Raw genomic sequence first — 19,273 nt, 5'->3', positions numbered from 1 at the left:
TTTATTCATGTTGATCTTATCATAAGAACAAAATTATAATGTCGTATTTTAACAAATTGTTTATAAAAATATAAAAAACCTGCACTTGCATCAAAGACATTAAATATTTTTCTGACTTGATTCGGACGATTAACTAAGAAAAAAAAAAAAGTGAAATTGAAAATCGACTGCAAAAACAATTAAAATATGATTTTATCTAAAATATGTCACAAAAATATTTAAGGTAGATCAATTATCTACAATTATTGCAAATTTCATCAAGCAAAAATAACTGAGGTAAGCCGTTTTACACATAGATACGACGAAACCTCTGAAATACATTTTAAATAATATAGGTACGGAACATAAGGTAGATTTTATTGAAATAATTGTAATAGAAAACATACTCCCAGTTGACAAATCCGATAGGATACTGATAGTGTTAAATAAAAACTTAATAACTGTTTAGGTCAAATGTTAATATTAGCAACATCACATCAATAATAGCTGCATTTCCAATCATTAATTATGTACGCATTGTCAAGTATGGTTCCAGACATAACTAGGAAGTGTTCAGTTTTAATGATCATATTACATCTTTTAATTTAATTAGTTTTTTTTTTCTGAATCTAAATATAAATCAGCTTAGAAAGGAATGTTGTTTTGTTTTTTTTTTTAATAATATGAATGTATTGAGCTATTTAGGATATCAATATTTGGCATTTATTTGATATTGTTTAATATATGCTCATTCGATTTATTTAACTGTGAATTTGCACATTTCATTATTTTATTTCTATTGTTATTGCTTTTCATAAGACCAATTTATATACAAAAAAACAAATAACCATAGCCAGTATTATAACACTCATTATATATACATTGTTTTTAAATAAACATTTCATTCTTTAAAGATATTAAGGCGATATGAACAATACAACAAACAATATTTTCGTTGAGTTTCCAGATCAGAAATATTAATTCATTTTAAAAACAATAATGGTTGTGTAATAATTGGCTATGTAGGTATCATATATTTCAGATTGACTATTTTAAATTCTCTACTTCCAGCTAAGCACATGTTTATGCACCTAGCACTGTAATTTAAAACAACAATATCTATCTTGAATGAAGTATTTACTAATCACTAATATAATTAATCTGTATCTCTCATAAACTATGGGCTGCAAAATAATTTGAATGCATTTCTAGCTTCCTTACACTTAAAAACTAGCTAGATAATCTTATTTACAATTACTAACAATAATTGTTCAAAACTATAATTACATCACCCAAACTTTCTCCATGAAGAAGTCTCAACAGGTATCGTGAAAGGGATTCTATCAAGAATTGAAAATTCGTTCGAGTCGTAAGACGGTGCAGACAATTGGGATCGTCAGTCCACGCGTGAAGTTTCATTGAAACCATCGTCTAGATAACTCTGTAGCACATGTGACTGATGTCCTATATGGGCACTTAACGATTCAAAGCTTATATTTTGCTCCACGAAATTGTTGTGTACTTGATTAGGCGGTTCTACTCTAAACTGACCTAAGGTCCATGGATCACTTACATCGTTATGTCTTCGAATAGCACTGTCAAACGGTGATAACTCATTCCATGGCTGCGGCGGTGGCGTGTTCAACATTGTGGGAATGTTGTCGACGCGCGATTGTAGAGGCGACTGCGTTGGCTCCGCATTAAACGAAGATCCACCCCATACTAAGGATTCCATCGCAGATGTTGGATTGCTCATGTGATTAAATCCCCATGAATTTGGTATCTCAGGCGGTGGGATATTTGGAGTAATTTCGGGTACTTTAGGCACAGAGCGACCATACACGTCCTGTGTTCTTCCACTTAAATGGGGCCTTGACGTAAGACCGCCATCAGGACTGGGCAAATGGCAGTCCGGGCGCATCATGGGGCTGTACTTGCCCACTCCCGGACTCTTCTTGTTATAACTATTCTCCACACTAGGTCTCGGAGAATATGGGCTGTGATGTTGTTGTCGCGACATTGGACTGTATTGACCTGGCGTTTTATTGGGGTTATTTCGAAGACCGTCACTTTTCATTCCAAGGCCAGCATCGGGACTCGTATGAGTTGAAGGATGTGGAGAAAATGGAGCGTGATGTTTAGTAGGCATTGGACTATAATTGCCAGTATTCCAAGCTCCAGTTTTTTGCATATCTGGTTTAACAATTTGACTTGTGTCTGGACTTGGTTGCGCAGAGTAAGGACTAGGCTGCGAAGAATATGGACTAGGCTGTGTAGAATAGGGACTGGGCTGTGTAGAATATGGACTTGGTTGAGCAGGACTCGGTTGAGCTGAATATGGACTTCTTTGGGAAGAAAATTGAGTTTCCTGTCTTGGCATGGGACTGTAGCTACCATAATTCCAAGTATTAGGATTTTTTATATCTTGTTGCTTTAATGATAATGTTTCTGGACTAGGTTTATTTTCTAGAGAAGTTGTTGGACTACACTGCTCTATTACTTTGCTATGTCTAATCTTGGTGTGGCTCTCTAGCCTGTTAAGTGGACTTGCTTCAGACTTATGTGTTGGAGTACCTTTGAACTGACCTAAATTCCAAGAATGGTTACTTTTTATTGATTCAGGCTGAACATCGGGACTACTAGGTATTTGACTATCGGGTTTTTGGACGGGACTAAAGTGTGGACTTCCCAAGTCAGTCTTAGAATCTGACCTGGGAGTTGACGAAGAATCAGGCTTAGATTGAGCAAGGGGACTCGAAAGATTCGGAGTAGTTGAGCCTTTTGGAATTTGCGTGTTTTCGATAACATTTTCTAAATTATTTTTCGTTTTTTCTAAAACTTTACCGCTGGAAGTAGACATTGTTTGATTTTCTGAAGTAATTCGTTTTTCAGACCTCGTACCAGAGTCAGATATACTTTTTGGCTCTTGAAACACACACTGGGAAGACTTTTCTGGAGATTTCACTTCTGATTTGCTACCAGAACTTTCAGGAATGTCATTATTTGAATCATCTTCAGGTTTCGAAACGGACACTTTCGATTTTTTCTTTTTGGATTCGTCGCTTTTACTGTCTTTAAGTTTTGCTTTTTCTGGATCTAAGCTATCTTTGAGGTCCTGAAGTTCTTGTCCGGTATAAAGTCGCTTCATACCTCTCGGTAAAGCTCTACATGAACTGAGATTTAAAGATTCTATATGAGGACATTTTAATAGAACTTTTTTCACAGCTTCATAAGACACAGATGATCCACATAAGTTGAGTATTCTGAAATGACAAAATCATAATTAGGTACACTTCATTTTTGAAAATAAACAAAAGAACAATAAAATAAAAGTCTGCAAATAATCAATATATACATATCATCAATATATATAAATGAGCTGAGATGGCCCAGTAGTTAGAACGCGGGCATCTTAACCGATGATATCGGGTTCAAGCCCAGGCAAGCACCACTATGTATATGTGCTTAATTTATGTTTATAATTTATCTCGTGCTCGGCGGTGAAGGAAATAATCGTGAGGAAACCAGCATGTGTCTAATTTCATCGAAATTCTGCCACATGTGCATTCCACCAACCCGCATTGGAACAGCGTTGTGGAACATGTTCCAAACCCTCTCCTTAATGGAAGAGGAGGCCTTAGCCCAGCAGTGGGTAATTTACAGTGACTTTTTACTTTAATTTACTTTACTGTAATGCAAGTAATACCTTAGTTTGCTGTTTGGTGAATCTGCCAGCGCGGATACAGCATCATGTAGTACTTTTGCAGCAGAGGCCCAGGATAAGTCCAATTCTAGAAGACTGTGCGACCACTTCTCGCAGATCAGTTCGAGGCACGCATTTGTTTGACGTAAAACATTGCATCCTACAGGAACAAAAATAATCTATATAATTTTACGTCTCCCAATTCTAATTTTTATATTTCGGGATATTTTTAATAAAATAGAATTAATTACCGCAGCGTCTCATTATATTTACAACAACATTTTATTGATAATTTCGATAGAATCGGTGATACTCGTTATTTTAAAAGTATTAGTAAGGATAAGCTTATAGGATCAAGTTTTCGACTGCAAAGTAAATTAATCTTTCCTGAAGCAAGGGATTCGACTCAATGATAAAAATTTTGAAGATATTTTAATTTTGCTTTATAAATCAAAATCGTTTAAACGTTAATAAATAAGGAATCTTATTCTATACAAGATCATATAGAACTTTATTTTTCAAAATTTGCAAAAGAGAAACTACTGAGTCACTTGTGAGCTCTTCTAAGTAAAGTCGCAAATCTGTGTTCTGAACCAGTAGTACTTTTATGTTTACAGTTCTGTAAAATTACGATTTCAAAATGCCTACAAAAGACGACGAATAAAGGATAACTTCTCAAGTGAGTTGCTCTAGAAGAATCGCTGCGAGTGAGATAATGAGATGGCCCAGTGGTTTGAACGCGTTCATCTTAACCGATGATTGCGGGTTCAAATCCAGGCAAGCACCGCTGATTCATGTGCTTAATTTGTCTTTATAATTCATCTCGTGCTCAGCGGTGAAGGAAAACATCTAAGGAAATCTGCATGTGACAAATTTCATAGAAATTCTGCCACATGTGCATTCCACTAACCCGCATTGGAACAGCGTGGTGGAATATGTTCCAAAAACCTTCTCCTCAAAGGGAGCGGAGGCCTTTAGCCCAGTAGTGGGAATTTACAGGCTGTTGTTGTTAGTTTTGATTTATAAATCAAAATCGTTTGTTAAATAAACATTAATAAATATGAAATCTTATTCTATACAAGATCATATAGAACTTTATTTTTCAAATCTTGCAAAAGAGAAACTACTGAGTCACATGCGAGCTCTTCTAAGTAAAATCTCAAATCTGTGTTCTGAACCTGTAGTACTTTTATGTTTACAATTCAAAAGTGCCTGCAAAAGCCGACGAATCCTACTACTATTATAAAGGCGAAAGTTTGTATGTATGGATGTATGGATGTTTGTTACTCTTTCACGTAAAAACTACTGAATGGATTTGAATGAAACTTCACCACAATATAGCTTATACATCAGAATAACACATAGGCTACAATTTTTGAGGTTTCTAATGTGAGGTCGTAAAAAAACACATTTTTTGAGCTTACATTGCAAACGCTGACTGAATCCTACCATATAGTACAAAACAATGTACAGTATTGTACAAATTAAAAAGGTCTATAAAAAAGTCCGTGATGGTATATGTTCATCTCTTACCAATAACCCACAACAACCATTTTTTATCCTTTACTTTGTACGAGAAATAATGACTTATTTACGAAGCGATTTTAAGCGATTACTAGACTAGACGGGACGAACCTGAAGTCCACGCGAACGAAGTCGCGGGCAAAAGCTAGTAAAGGATAACATCTCAAGTGAGTTGTTCTAGAAGAATCCCTACGAGTGAGATAGAATGTCAAGGGGTAGTGAGTAGCGGCTCACCTCCCAGGAAGAGGTGCTGGAGGATAACATCTCAAGTGAGTTGTTCTAGAAGAATCGCTGCGAGTGAGGTGGTCTAACGTCAAGGGGTAGTGAGTAGCGGCTCACCTCCCAGGAAGAGGTGCTGGAGGATAACATCTCAAGTGAGTTGTTCTAGAAGAATCCCTGCGAGTGAGGTGGTCTAATGTGAAGGGTTAGCGAGTAGCGGCTCACCTCCGAGGAAGAGGTGCTGCAGGTCCCAGGCGGGCACGCGCACGAGGCCCGAGTCGGTGAGGCGCTGCAGGCCGCGCAGGTCGAGCAGGCGCAGGCGCGTGGCGGCGCGCACGAGCCGCGCCAGCGCCTCGTCGCCCAGCCGGTACTCGCCCACCGCCGCGCGCTCCGCCGCCGCGCTGCTCGCGATCGACACCTCCTCCAGCTGCGACCAGCCCGCCTCCAGCTGCCGACACCGAGCACAATAAACGCATAAACCTTAACCGGTGATCCCGAGCTCGGACCTGGACAAGCTTCATTGAATGATTCCGAAACCAAACCTGGAAAAGCTTCATTAAATATTCTCATTTTCTTTATGGGATTGGTTGACGAACGATAAACTGTAGCGATCACCACAGGCAATTTTGTGCCGTTACTGAATCGCATTTGCATCGCGACGGAAGCGCGACAGTATTGCGTTGACATCGCGACTGAATCGTGTTTATGTGGGCGAGGGCACAATGCCAGCGATCGCATCGCGACTGTATCGCTACAAAAAGTCTCCGTGGGCGAGGGCCCTAACCAGTGATCCCGAGCTCGGACCTGGACAAGCTTCATTGAATGATTCCGAAACCAAACCTGGAAAAGCTTCATTAAATATTCTCATTTTCTTTATGGGATTGGTTGACGAACGATAAACTGTAGCGATCACCACAGGCAATTTTGTGCCGTTACTGAATCGCATTTGCATCGCGACGGAAGCGCGACAGTATTGCGTTGACATCGCGACTGAATCGTGTTTATGTGGGCGAGGGCACAATGCCAGCGATCGCACCGCGACTGTATCGCTACAAAAAGTCTCCGTGGGCGAGGGCCCTAACCAGTGATCCCGAGCTCGGACCTGGACAAGCTTCATTGAATAATCTCATTTTCTTTATGGAATTGGTTGGCGGACGAGCTTATGGGCCACCCGATGGTAAGTGGTCACCATCACCCATAGACAATGACGCTGTAAGAAATATTAACTATTCCTTACATCGTCAATGCGCCACTAATCTTGGGTACTAAGATGCTATGTCTCTTGTGCCTGTAGTTACACTGGCTCACTTACCCTTCAAACCCTTCTCATGCTTCATTTTTCTTTATACAAGCAGGAGTACATTTACAAGCAGTTACTTTACTTTAAATTGTATTGCGTTTGTAACTATATCAAAGGATTCTCATCATACCTGGATATGTATTAGTAGATGTATGTCATGAAATAAAGTACTTTGTATCAATCCGATTTAAACATTTTTTTATTTTATTTTGTACTTCTGTTCGGTCAGTAAATCAATGCTTTAATAAACATATAAAAAGTTAAATAAATATAATAAATGAATATTAAACTTTACCTGTTGTGAAGTTGTCGCAGAGGCGAGCACCAACTGAGCGTTGGCTGCTCTGAAGACTCTCATTTTAGGGCAACCCTTTTGTAAAGCTTCCAACGGTATTGGCGCCGGATGCGACGTCGCCAGAGCGCCTGATATATCCAGTACTTCCAGATTAGGGCAATGGGCCTGAAAATCACAAATGTATACAAACATTATAGTTTTTGTTACCAAGTATCTTGAACATAAATTGCAGCTAAGAAATGTAACTTACAGCAACAGAAGATAGTATCTGCGGTAACGCGGAGAACTTGTTATTTGCTAAAGTCAGGTGCGTGAGACGAGCGCCGAAGTTGGTCGCGATACGGGCCATCGACGCCGCCGACAAACAAGTACTCGATCCTCCGGTTTCGGACTGTTGACAATATTATAGTCTTTCGTGAGGAGTACTTTGATTTATTCGCATGACACATTTAAAGTATTTCAATATATTAAGTAGCGGATGCCAATTACTGGAATTAGAAGCTTCTTATTATTAATCTAGCTATGAACAATGTGTTACAGTAGTAATACATCTACGATCACGGAGCACATATAATATATGTAATGTTACTATGTTTTTGTCCTGCTGCTATTGTCAGTAAATAGCATAGGATATATTGTTGAACAGGAGTAAGAAAAGTCCCCTATGTTCTAGCAATCTCGTTAATTTTAATCAGTAAGCCATCATACACAATTTAATATATATAAAATACACAAAGATACAAAATATAGTAAGATACTTCCAAAAACCCTTTTTGGTAGTTGGAACTTTAGGGAAAGGGCCAAAATCTTTTAAGAATTTCATGTGGGCAGCATATATGTACCGTTAGAGAGAGATCGAGGCGTTGCAAGTTGGGCAAACCCTGCACCAAGTCGTAGAGTTGCTCGGGCGTGATGCGGCTCCAGCCCGCCACGCTGAGCTCCACCAAACCCGGGCAGTAGTCCACCACGCACGCCAGCACCCAAGACACGTTGCACACTTTCCACTGAGCTGAAATAACATTATGAACTTTACTTCATCAATATTATATAAAAACTATATAGTCTTGATACTATAAATCAAGACTGGGAAAAGTTTTCCAAAAGTATATTATATTTTGAGCCAGTGTAACTACAGGCACAAGGGACATAACATCTTAGTTCCCAAGGTTGGTGGCACATTGACGATGTAAGGAATAGTTAATAATTCTTACAGCGTTAATGTCTATGGGCGATTGTGACCACTTACCATCAGGTGGCCCATATGCTCGTCCGCCAACCTATACCATAAAAAAAAATCACAGTACATACGCTGTGAAATGTGTTTTGTTGTCAACATACACAGGTGACAAAAAGAGTCTGTAATTATAGTACATATGTATTGTAATTATTTTTGCTTTTTATTCTCCCTGTTCTCTCAGTCTAAAATAGAATACATTATGTGTTTACTTCAAAGTTATTCCAATGGCATGGCAAGTCTTGAACAACTGAAAAGTTTTTAATTATGCTTACATAACCAAAATTCCTTAGAATGACTTATTTAGACAGGTCAGTACTAAGTATTTTTTATTGCTATTCATAATATTTCATAGCAAGAGGTCTCCATTAAAGTATCCACCCAATTAATACACGTATGCTTATTGTACTTGACCTCAACACGGTCTTGAGCAACATTTCTTCATCATTAACTCAACTTTTTAAAAGTTGCATATATTAAAGTATTTCTATAAATACTTATTAATGCATAAAATATTTTTAATATACATAACTATAAATATAAATAGTTTCCTTCTATTACATACAATAAAATTCAATCACTCCATTAAAAATGGCTAACAAAATTAATCATAAACCAATGTCCTTACCAATATTTAAACTCTGGCATTGTGTTAAGCGGTTTTCAAGAAGCCAGACCAGTTTGTAGTCTGTTTTACATTTTTCAACAGTATGTTGCGAAAGGTCCACATTCTTCCACAGCTCTGGCCTACAACTGACACTGTGCCATAATTGACATACTCTACCCAATCTGAAATAACATAATGTTAAATTATATATTAAACGCAAATACAAAGAATATTCAATAAATACTTCAATTAATAAGTTGAAAGTTTATCTCACCTAATGATAGTCGGTAGCGTGCCTTGCTGAACAACATATTCAAATATTTTTGCTAAAATCTCTTCAGGCATGGAATATGCCCATGGACTTTGAGGTCCATTTTCCTTACTAACTGTTGTGCTACTTCTATTTCTCTCAGTCTTTTGAGCTTTATCTGCTTTATCGAAAATAAAAAAGATGTTGTTTGTTACTTCAAATTATAACAAAACATGACAATATCACTATTACATTTTTTCCATATGATACAATACTTTTACAATTTATTATTAGGATAAATAAACCACAAAAATACCTGAAAGATTTTTGGTACTAAAAGTAATAGTAGTTATTTTAGGTAAAAATATCCAAACTAACTATTAAAATTTCTAAAAGACCAACATACCTATAGTTTTGGAGTTATTATTGTTAGATTTCTTAGCCTTAGGGCGGGGTTGCCTTGGTTTTATCGCAGCAACGCTCATAGCAGCTGCAGTGTCACCCCTAGAAGGGTCATATTCTTCACCAGAGCTGGCACTGGCGATTGGTGATGCTGCTCGCTTCTTTTTCGATTTTCTTTGCCCAATATCCGCTATGGAAGTTGGTGTAGGAGTTACCTGAAAAAGAAAAGGTTTTCTTTTAGAGGTGTTATCAGCTATAATTAAATAATAAATATAATGTAATTGGCAATATTGTAGTAACACAAAATACTAATAATACCAAATAAAATGATAACATTTTATTAATTCTTGTTTGCTTTTCTCTCAAAAAAACAATAATCTAAGCAACTATAGCAAACTAACAATAATAAATTATTAATAATTACTTGATATAGATATCATAATTATTATCTGATATAAATATTGTTTAACAGCTCATTGTATTTATTCACATATCACTACACTATTCAGTTTTTAGCAATGACATTTTTTTTAAATAATAAATTTAGATATACTTCAGAAGAAGGACATCTGAAGCAGATAAGTTATCCAAGAATCTTCTATAAAGATAATACAAGTGTACATTTATACATTTTTAAAATAATTAATGGTATAATCAAAATGAGACATAGAGAAAATTGGAAAGTAAATACTTCAAAGTATTTACTTGCTTACCAAGTTTAGGATATCAATTTGTTGACTAAATTCAATACATATTATTATATTTTCATCTTACTAATAGTAGTTGAGTTATATTTCATAACCTATTAAAACTTAACACATCATTAACAAGAATAATTGTGTTTATAATGTGAAAACTCTTAATGGTATTATAAAATCATAAGTGAAAGTAACATTGAGGATAAACAGAAATACAGAATAGTTAGACACTATTACTATTACTGTTTTGTTTATTTTTTTGTATCAGAATAATGTACATTTATTTTGTATACATTACAGCTGATGTAGTCTTTCTATAAGTACATGCCCTTGACAAGTTTTTTGCAGTTGTTGAGATTTAAAGAAACAATTTGTTGAATGTTTAAAATATTATTTTCTATGAGTCATCAATGTTGATGTTTAGATTACTTCATATGTAAATAGCCTGATATATCACAGAAGTTATAAATTACAATTATTTACCCACCACACCAATAAATAGTATTTCAGGAACTCCTATGGGGCTTTTTAATCTGTTGTATTCATGAAGATATTGTTTCAAAAAGTTAATATAGATGTTCAGTTCAAAAAATATTTTATTAGCTTTCATGAATAATATTTTGATTATAAATATAATTAATGAATTTTTTCGCAACTTAAATAATGTTGTGACAATAGCAACTAAAACTTGTACCTCCTGAGAACTTCCATTGTATATTGTGTAAACAAATAAACAATATAAAAAATCGGTGAAATCATACAATTTAATTTGTTCTAAATTAAAGTTCACTGTCCTATATAAGTACCAGTTAAAGAGATGAAATAAAAAGAAAGTAAGTAAATATTTTATGATAAATAATTGATTTATAGAACTAGTTATATATTAAGGTTTTTTTTTTTTAAGAATGTTGAGACATCTTCTATTTTACTACCAGTCCAAAAGCAGCTAAATTATATAGAGTAAAGGTCCGTCCACAATCTTATATAGCTTACAGCTGATTAAAGACGAGCTCAAGGAACAGTGAACTTATTTGTAAAAATGCACTGTCATTAGCCTTTTATGATTATTTATCTACATTATCAGTAGAAGCTAAGACTAGATTACTTAATTTTAAGTTTGTATTCATTTTGATGCCATAGTGTACTATGGAATACAGTAACACTATAAAACTTACAATAGAATGCTCCTTGTTGACATATTACATCAGATTTATTACTGTACTCTTCAGGGTTTTCCAATATGTAATGTGTAGAGTCAATCTGTTAGGAAATTCATATAAAACATAACACTTACCATTTCTTGAACACTTGTCCTTCTAATCTTAATCTTTATTTTAGTTTTTGTATCCACTATCTGACTTCGATATGTGGGTGTACAATCAGACTTCTTAGATTTCTTTTTGCTACGGGAACTACAGAGCCCCAACATGGAACGAGGTTTGCCACTACAAGGTATTACTATATGAGTCCTTTGTTCCTTTGAAGATTCCTTTGACTTACTCTTTTTTGTTGATAATTGACTAAGTTCATGACTGTAAGGTTTGCCACTCTGTCGTGGCAGATTAATTAACGGTAACTTTACACTACGCTTTAGCACTTCATCATCTGAACTTTCACTTTCTTCTTCTTCCTCCTCTTCATCCTCGGCTTCCTCATCTCCCTGGCACTCACTACTACTTACTAAGTTTAAGTTTTTACCACCTTTCACCATAGACACTAAACTATTTGAGGTGTGCGTCCTTTTATGAGAATTATGAGAACTTTTTTTCCTTTTTCTCTCTTTAGGAAGACATCCATTAAGAGTTGAATGGTCTGTATGGCGCCTGGAGTGCTGCTTATGTTTTCTGTGGCGAGGCCGTGTCGGGGACGGCAGCGCTCCGTTGACGACCTGCATCCTTTGATGAGCAATATCGTCGATGCTCTGTTCAAAATCTGTCTCTAATTTGACACAAGAAACGCTTTCCAGCTCGTCTTGTGCCGTATCCGAGTCAGAGTCGGAACCTATTTTAGGTAGATGAATATCGGGAAACAGGTCCTTGCGGACAGAGAGCCTCATAGCGGGCTCAGCAGCATCATAGCCGCCGTTTACGGGACTCGAACGGCCCGACATACCGCCCGCCTCCCGCAGCCCTCACGTACCACTTCTACAATCCGCTCACCGTCACCTGTCCGTCGTGAAGTAAACAATCGGTTTGACACATCACATTTTCACTTTTGATGCTGAGACACTCACTAACTATTAAACGATAGTACTATTACGTTTGATTGTCGATAATCGATGTACCGACCTGCATCATATTTTTTAACATGCACTTTTAAAGACAATTTAAAGCATCTTTTTTTCTTTACATATTCGCATTTTAGGTCATCCATGTTCATGTAACGTTGTGATTGCGAAAAACAAAGTACAGATCATTTTCGCGGACACTAACACTTTTATCTTAAATAAAGACAGATTGATTACACCAATTCTCAGACCACGTACTGATTATTAATTATTTTTGTCGACTGCGAGTTGATGAAAACTGTTGACCTTGTTAAAAGCTTATTAGGTTTCAAATTTTAGTCAACAGATGCAGACATTGTCACAAAGGTTGTTCTTTGGTTGTTCGTCGCAAGCACGCAATATACTTGTCGGGTAGTCATTGTTATTTTAAAAATAAACTTTTATGGTGCCAAATAGCTATGAAAAAATTAAAATCAATACTAGTTTTTAATGAATATAAACTCAACAAACTTAAAAAATATCTGGGTTCCTATTTTGTAATAAAAAATACAAAATTAAAGTTTGTACTTCATTACAAGCATAACTTTAATGTCAAAGGAATTGTCAAAATCAACGTAGTAAACTTTTCTATTTGGTAGCTCCATAAACAATATTCGCACCAATCAGCGGACATCCAAACTCTTTTCCATGGCTTCTGATTGGGCTAAATACTAAACTATTACTACAGTACCTATCAAAAACCTGAAACATTGAGAAAATTACCAAATTGCGCACTAAACACATCTGGTTGGGTAGGAATGTACGGATATGGATTGAAGAGTTTCTTTAAAAAGTTCATAGATGGCAGTAGTTGTATGATTTACAGAAATTCAATACAGAAATTGGAACATGACTATATTTTTTGTTGTTTCTCTCTATTCCTGTCTCATGAAACGTTAAGATTTATTTATATTTTGTCTTTCGAGTAATCTCTTTTATTTAAGAGAATGTCTTTGCAGTATAACAATAGCATTATTACATTTAAGTCTCTGACCTCTTGAATAATATTGTAATGTGTGCTATCTATGACGTGTGTGTTGTATGTACTGTGATAATGATAACCTACACGGTCTTTCTGTAGCTAGTATATAAACGGGTGAGTCATATTTAAATTTATTTGCTGTATCGATGATCTCATAATACTGTAGGTACAATACAATATTCTGTTGTGAACATCATTGCGATTGCCATTTGCTATGATTAGTGAGACAGAGATTTTGTTAATATCGTAGTGCGTAGTAAATGACATAATTATATATTTTAATCTTAAATTAGTACACTCTTTTATGTTCCCATGTACATTCTTAGTAAAATTTAAAAATACCGACATAAAATTATTCAATGAATCGCTTACTCTAACTAATATGTACTACTATTAAGTAAAAAATAAACATGTAAATAAATTCGAAGAATTTTAGTTAGGCAAGTCAGTGCAAAGATTTAACAGAATATATACATTTTTAATACACATTATACCAAGTGCCTTTGTTATAAAAACTTAATGTAAGCACCGAATAAATGAGTTAGGTACTTGATAATAAAATATTAAATCAAGACTATTATTTTAACAAACATTAAATTGAGATGTGATTTGACTTCATTTGATGCAACTGTTCGGTTAGTAAGAAGGAATAGGATATTATAATAGTCCTGTTTCCCCCAAATGTATATTTAAAATATTTGTAGTTGTTTCAAGTCTTGTCACCACATCTTAAAGTAGCTTGAAACAATTTGTAGATAAATTAACAGAGTAGGTACAGACCTTTTTATCAACGAAATAAAAAAATATATTTACTCAGAGGTGCTAAATATGTAGTATTTTTTGTGTAAGCACAGTATTTAATACATGAGTGTAAAATTATGTTTCAAAATTGCCTAACACTTTTTACTTTACCATTGTTTTTATATTAATAAATACACCTTTATAATTTTGTTTTAAATTAAATTAAAACAATCTTTCAATTGTGTAATTTAACGACTTTTTGGTATTATTATTATTAATATTGTTTTCATTAGATTTATTCTAAATTGGATTATTATAAATGAATGTATTTTGTTATTTCATTCAACTAATAGGTACGTAAAAAATAAATGTAGATTATTTCAAATTTTAAAATAATGTCGAATGGTATACATAAAATTATTATTTTTAATTGAATATTTATTTTATATGAACGAAATTCAATGCTGTTAAATTACGAGATTTAATCACCAATATTTAGTTAAAAATGATTTTTAGTGTTAATTTATTGTAGGTGTAACTTAAGTCCTTTCAATTTAACGTCTCTCTAAAAGAATATAAGACAGATTAAAAATATTTATTGGAATTATTGTCGCCAACAGCAAAACTAAGTGCACAATTTCTGATAAATTATTTGGATATAACTACTTAAAAAAAACGGACACGCCAGAGCATTGCCAAAATCATTACTTAAGTAGGTAGGTAATTATTGTAAAAATATTAAACATCCATCAAAACACAACAACAACTGACAAATTAAAATGCACCCATTTTCGTTAAGTTTTTACTTAATACTGACCGTTTTGAGGGAATTAAAGAAAATAGTTACTAATTTTTAATTTTTTATCTGGACAATACAAAAAAAAATAACTTTACTCTATCTAGATAACCGGACAATCGGTAAACCTATAATTAACAAAAAATCACCTGCGAAAATAACTACGCAAATATGGGCTCAAAGTAGGGTAAGGTTTCGAATTTCTTACTTTTGCTTATCCCTTAAAAGATACAGTAAGAATATAAAAAAATAAAACTTGATACCAAATTGTGGTAAATTGGTATCCAATCCAATCCTAAATAATATTGTCAGGAATCGCACGCTGCACAGTTTTCATTATTCTGTAATCACTTTTTGATTTCTTGCAAAATTGATATTTAATCATTAATAAATCGAATCGAAATATGATACGATTAATAGCATATTAAATATAAAATAATAATAATAAAAAAAATAAACTTAGTGTCATATCTAATTTATTACTTTCAGTAAAAAATATTGAAAACTATTAGCATTACAAAAGTGGTATTAATATGATTCATATAATCGTAGTTAAAATTATGGCTTACTAAATATAATTATAATTGTATATAGTAATTCGGATATTTTTTATAAATTTTATGTAATTTATGCTACAGCTACACCGTCGATTAAAAAGCAATATCCTTGTTACAGGTACAAACGGGTGTCTTCGTTCTAATGACAGAAAACCGCAAGTCTGTGCGATTGCAATCCATAGGTGTTGAAAACTGACATTTTATACGAATATCGAGTTCTTAGATCAGGTATCGGACGGTCGCAGGGTTGTTTATAATGTAATGTATGTGCGTGTGAGTGTGGTAGTGGAGGTGCGGTGGTGGTGATCAGTCAGTGATGCACGCGGTGATGCAGAGGCATGGTGGACGCGGCTGCGGAGCGCCGGGCCGCCGCCGCCACGGGCTACGAAGCTACCTCCAGCCTCACCAAGTGAGTCCCCTTATCGAATTATTCACTTACTAAATTAATAATAGCTATATAAAAATAGTCCGGGGACTTTATTTTTTATTTTCTCGGAAATGCATGTGATAGTTGCATAAAACAAGTACTAATTAAATAATGAGCGTAAGTAGTTAAACTTAAAAAAATCTAATTCGAACTTTTTTTTCATTAATTATTTAAGAGAGAAAATAATTAATGAAAAAAAGTTTATAAATAAAGTACTACATATTTAAAAATGTGACTGTAATAATAATAAATAAAAAAAAACTGTTGTTTAAGTTTCTTCTTATTTAAATACTGACACTAAAATAACATGCAACTTCGATCGCATTAAGTTAATAAGAAAAGTTATTGCATTTTCTTAAACAAAAAAAATAATGAATGTCTAATTGTATTAGTGTGTTAAAAGACAACGACAACAGGAGATACAGTTGAAGATTGTACAGTAGGTGATTTTAAAATCATAATTTAATACAATAATCATATCGCCCTTACTTATAATCGTTGTTTGACGATTTTTAGTGTTAAAACACTGATTTTAATTTTCTGTCATTTGAAAGAAGAAGAAGTAAGTTTAATCGCCCTAAATTTTAATACTTTATTTAAACGAATTTATTACCTATTACTTCTAACTTTGGAACAGCGTCAGATCGTTTTAATTCGTAATTTTGTTGTTACATAACAAGTCATATGTCATATGATTTACAATTTATTACGTAAATAGTATGTAATTAATTGTATTTAAATTAAATTATGTCACACGTAAAATATAGTGGGGAAAACCAGTCGAAATAGTATTTCAGTAATATTTATTATACATTTATAGTATGCGAATCGTATCACTATTATCCAGGAATCGGTGTAGAAGAAACAAAATTAAAAGTAAGAGAGTAATAAATCCGTGTTTGACATAGTAGTGTGCTGGATACGCTTTAAGAAACGATATCTTTCTTGACAAGAACCGTTTCATAATATTTTTAAGATAAAAAAACAGCCCAAATGTATTCTAAAAGAAAATATGGCGACAATAACATTCACGGTAATCTCGCCAGTAATACAAACAGCAATAAGACAGTCTGTAGTGCGTAAACGCGATTTAATCTTTGTCCCATTCCTCTAGTCGTGCCTTTAACTGTATCATCATAACTTGTGTAGAGCAATTGTTTGATTACATGTAAACCGAGCCGGGCACGCAATATGAGTTCGTTAATGAGAGTACCGATACGTCTCGTCACGGCTGTGTGTTATCAGGGCCGTGGGCGACGGTGTGCTGTACGTACACGATTTAAACGTGTGTGCGCCAATAGTAGCGCTTCCAGGAAACACGGACGGATTTCTCGGAACCGATTGAATGTCGCACGCGTTTTCAGCAATGAATGGTCTTGCAAGACGCTTTCGTGAACGCTGAATATTGTAAAACGTACTGAAATACGAACTGCTTACGAATTCGCTATCTTATCTGGGCCTAGCGCTATATGTGTTATTTGTCCTCGTTTTAGTTGTAGCTGTGATAAAGTATTCCTATTTGAAATTGTTGAAAACGAATATTTTGCTAAGAATATTATTCTTTATTAAAAGTATGAAAAATAAATGAATCACATAAATTTTTATAAGTAAATATGGAAGTTAAAACAACAGTGACTATTATTATTTATCGAATATAGTATGTATGATTATTCAGCATTTAATATTTCGATATATGTACCTACATAACTATAGTTATGTGACATCGGCATCGTCGGAGTTGTTTAAATCGAGTTTTTGTCATCGACAAATATGGACTTCCGGAAAGTAGCATCTGGTGTGAGCTGTCAGGAGTCAAGGTCGATAACATTTTATCGTGAGTGATCGTTTTGACGTTTCGATTCGCTTTTTGCGCCTTTAATTATCAACCATTGAAAAAACAAGCGAATGAAGGATAATCGACTAATAAAAGGCGAAAATAGTTTTAATGGACACATTGGCTTCACGACTGCCATTGTAGCGAAACTTGAACTAAATATTCCGCATAGCTATTTTCGCTTTGTACGAAAACAAAACAAAATATAAATCATTGATAATGACGTTGCTCTGATAGTGTGTGATAAGATATGATCTTGGGAAATTTATTTCTTAATTTATGGAAATAACGTCAAAAGATCACGACTGTCCCGCTACAATCAGATGAAGACTTCCTTTCATTCTGTTGAGAACAAGTTACTGCTATTAAGTTCATCCTCGCAATGTTTTCTTCAATGTATTGATTATTTTTTAATAAATATTATTCAGAAGACTTAGAGGGTTTAAGCAACCTAACATCCAAAAAGTATAAATAATATGTAATAATACTTTTCTTACATAGACCAAAACTGGTTCAAGCTATCTGGTGATAGGAAAGTTAATGCTGAGGATAAGACAATAATTTGATAGTTTATTTATTAGTAGAAGTCGAGTGAGCGTCTTTCAAAATACTACTACTTTTACTACCGTCTAATAACGCTCCTGTGCATTCCTGTTTCGGTATGAAGTGTAATTGGCAATGGAATAAACGGCCCTGTACGCATGTATATAACAATGCCAAGATCTTATTACCGATTTGATCATTTACATTCCTACTATTAATATAAAATTATTCAAAAACGTAACATTTGAAAGTTAAGAATTGAATATCACTTTCTTTTTTCAATGATATGGATAGGTGGACGATGAAATGAACTATCTGAAGGTAAGTGTTCACCACCGCCTAGAGACAATGGCGCCCTAAGAAATATGAATTATACCTTACATCAAGAATGCACTACAAACGTTGGAAATTATAAGAAGTGATGTCCCTTTCCTGCCTGTGCCTGGAGTTACACTGGTTAACTCACCCGGTTAAACCGAAACATAAAAATAATGTATTATACTATACATTTGTATTATATTATGTAAAATTTTAATAAGTATTGGATAAAATTACATACATTGCCCTTATCCCAATTTAAGTAGCTAAATTGCTAGTGTTGTGGAAAATAAATGAACTTTTTCATCATCGACTCGGCCGGGAATTGAACCTAGGACCTCGGATTGGCGTTACCCATGAAAACAGGTGTACATACACCTCGACCACGTAAATAAACATAATTCCTTTTTTATATTTGTGTTAGTATTCAGTTAAAACTACTTCTATTTACATGCTATCACGATAGCGAGCAGTAATCACCTCGTGATCACGGCCGATTCTGATGAAGTGTCACGGAAAATATAAGGGGAAATAGATGGCGATCAATACCGTACTTATGGAAAAATAAACGCATTGAAAGTGTATAGTGACAGTACAT

The 19,273-nt window shown here is 34.4% G+C and overlaps 2 protein-coding genes across 3 annotated transcripts in view; one reads left to right on the top strand and one right to left on the bottom strand.

The window, feature by feature from the left end:
- Positions 1-1,143: 1,143 nt before the first annotated feature.
- Positions 1,144-12,921, bottom strand: LOC124536238. The gene is made up of 10 exons (XM_047112742.1): positions 11,506-12,921; positions 9,518-9,728; positions 9,136-9,289; positions 8,883-9,043; positions 7,863-8,029; positions 7,271-7,411; positions 7,021-7,185; positions 5,651-5,873; positions 3,686-3,842; positions 1,144-3,242 (listed from the first exon to the last, which is right to left on the bottom strand). The coding sequence occupies exons 1-10, from the start codon at positions 12,319-12,321 to the stop codon at positions 1,376-1,378; spliced, it is 4,062 nt and encodes a 1,353-aa protein (XP_046968698.1). The 5' UTR covers positions 12,322-12,921; the 3' UTR covers positions 1,144-1,375.
- Positions 12,922-13,312: 391 nt separating this feature from the next.
- The window catches only part of LOC124536631, a 59,544-nt gene continuing 53,583 nt past the window's right edge, over positions 13,313-19,273 (top strand). Inside the window, exons 1-2 of one of the 2 annotated variants that reach the window (XM_047113198.1) lie at positions 13,313-13,573; positions 15,672-15,962. In XM_047113198.1, coding sequence (XP_046969154.1) covers positions 15,892-15,962 — 71 coding nt within the window. In that variant the 5' untranslated portion in view covers positions 13,313-13,573; positions 15,672-15,891. Of the gene's footprint in view, positions 13,574-15,671; positions 15,963-19,273 lie in introns of those variants that run through there. The other variant, XM_047113162.1, reaches the window with a different exon arrangement.

Source organism: Vanessa cardui, chromosome 2 (genome assembly GCF_905220365.1).
Source record: "Vanessa cardui chromosome 2, ilVanCard2.1, whole genome shotgun sequence".
Lineage (NCBI taxonomy): Eukaryota > Metazoa > Arthropoda > Insecta > Lepidoptera > Nymphalidae > Vanessa > Vanessa cardui.
This window is presented reverse-complemented; position numbering and strand designations above follow the sequence as displayed.

Excerpts from the sequence above, each read along its gene's own strand:
- LOC124536238 (XM_047112742.1), bottom strand. The coding sequence starts at position 12,321 with ATGTCGGGCCGTTCGAGTCCCGTAAACGGCGGCTATGATGCTGCTGAG. Across the intron at positions 9,044-9,135 it reads ACGCTACCGACTATCATTAG|ATTGGGTAGAGTATGTCAAT; the intron begins GTGAGATAAACT and ends ATGTTATTTCAG. Across the intron at positions 3,243-3,685 it reads TCACCAAACAGCAAACTAAG|AATACTCAACTTATGTGGAT; the intron begins GTATTACTTGCA and ends TTGTCATTTCAG.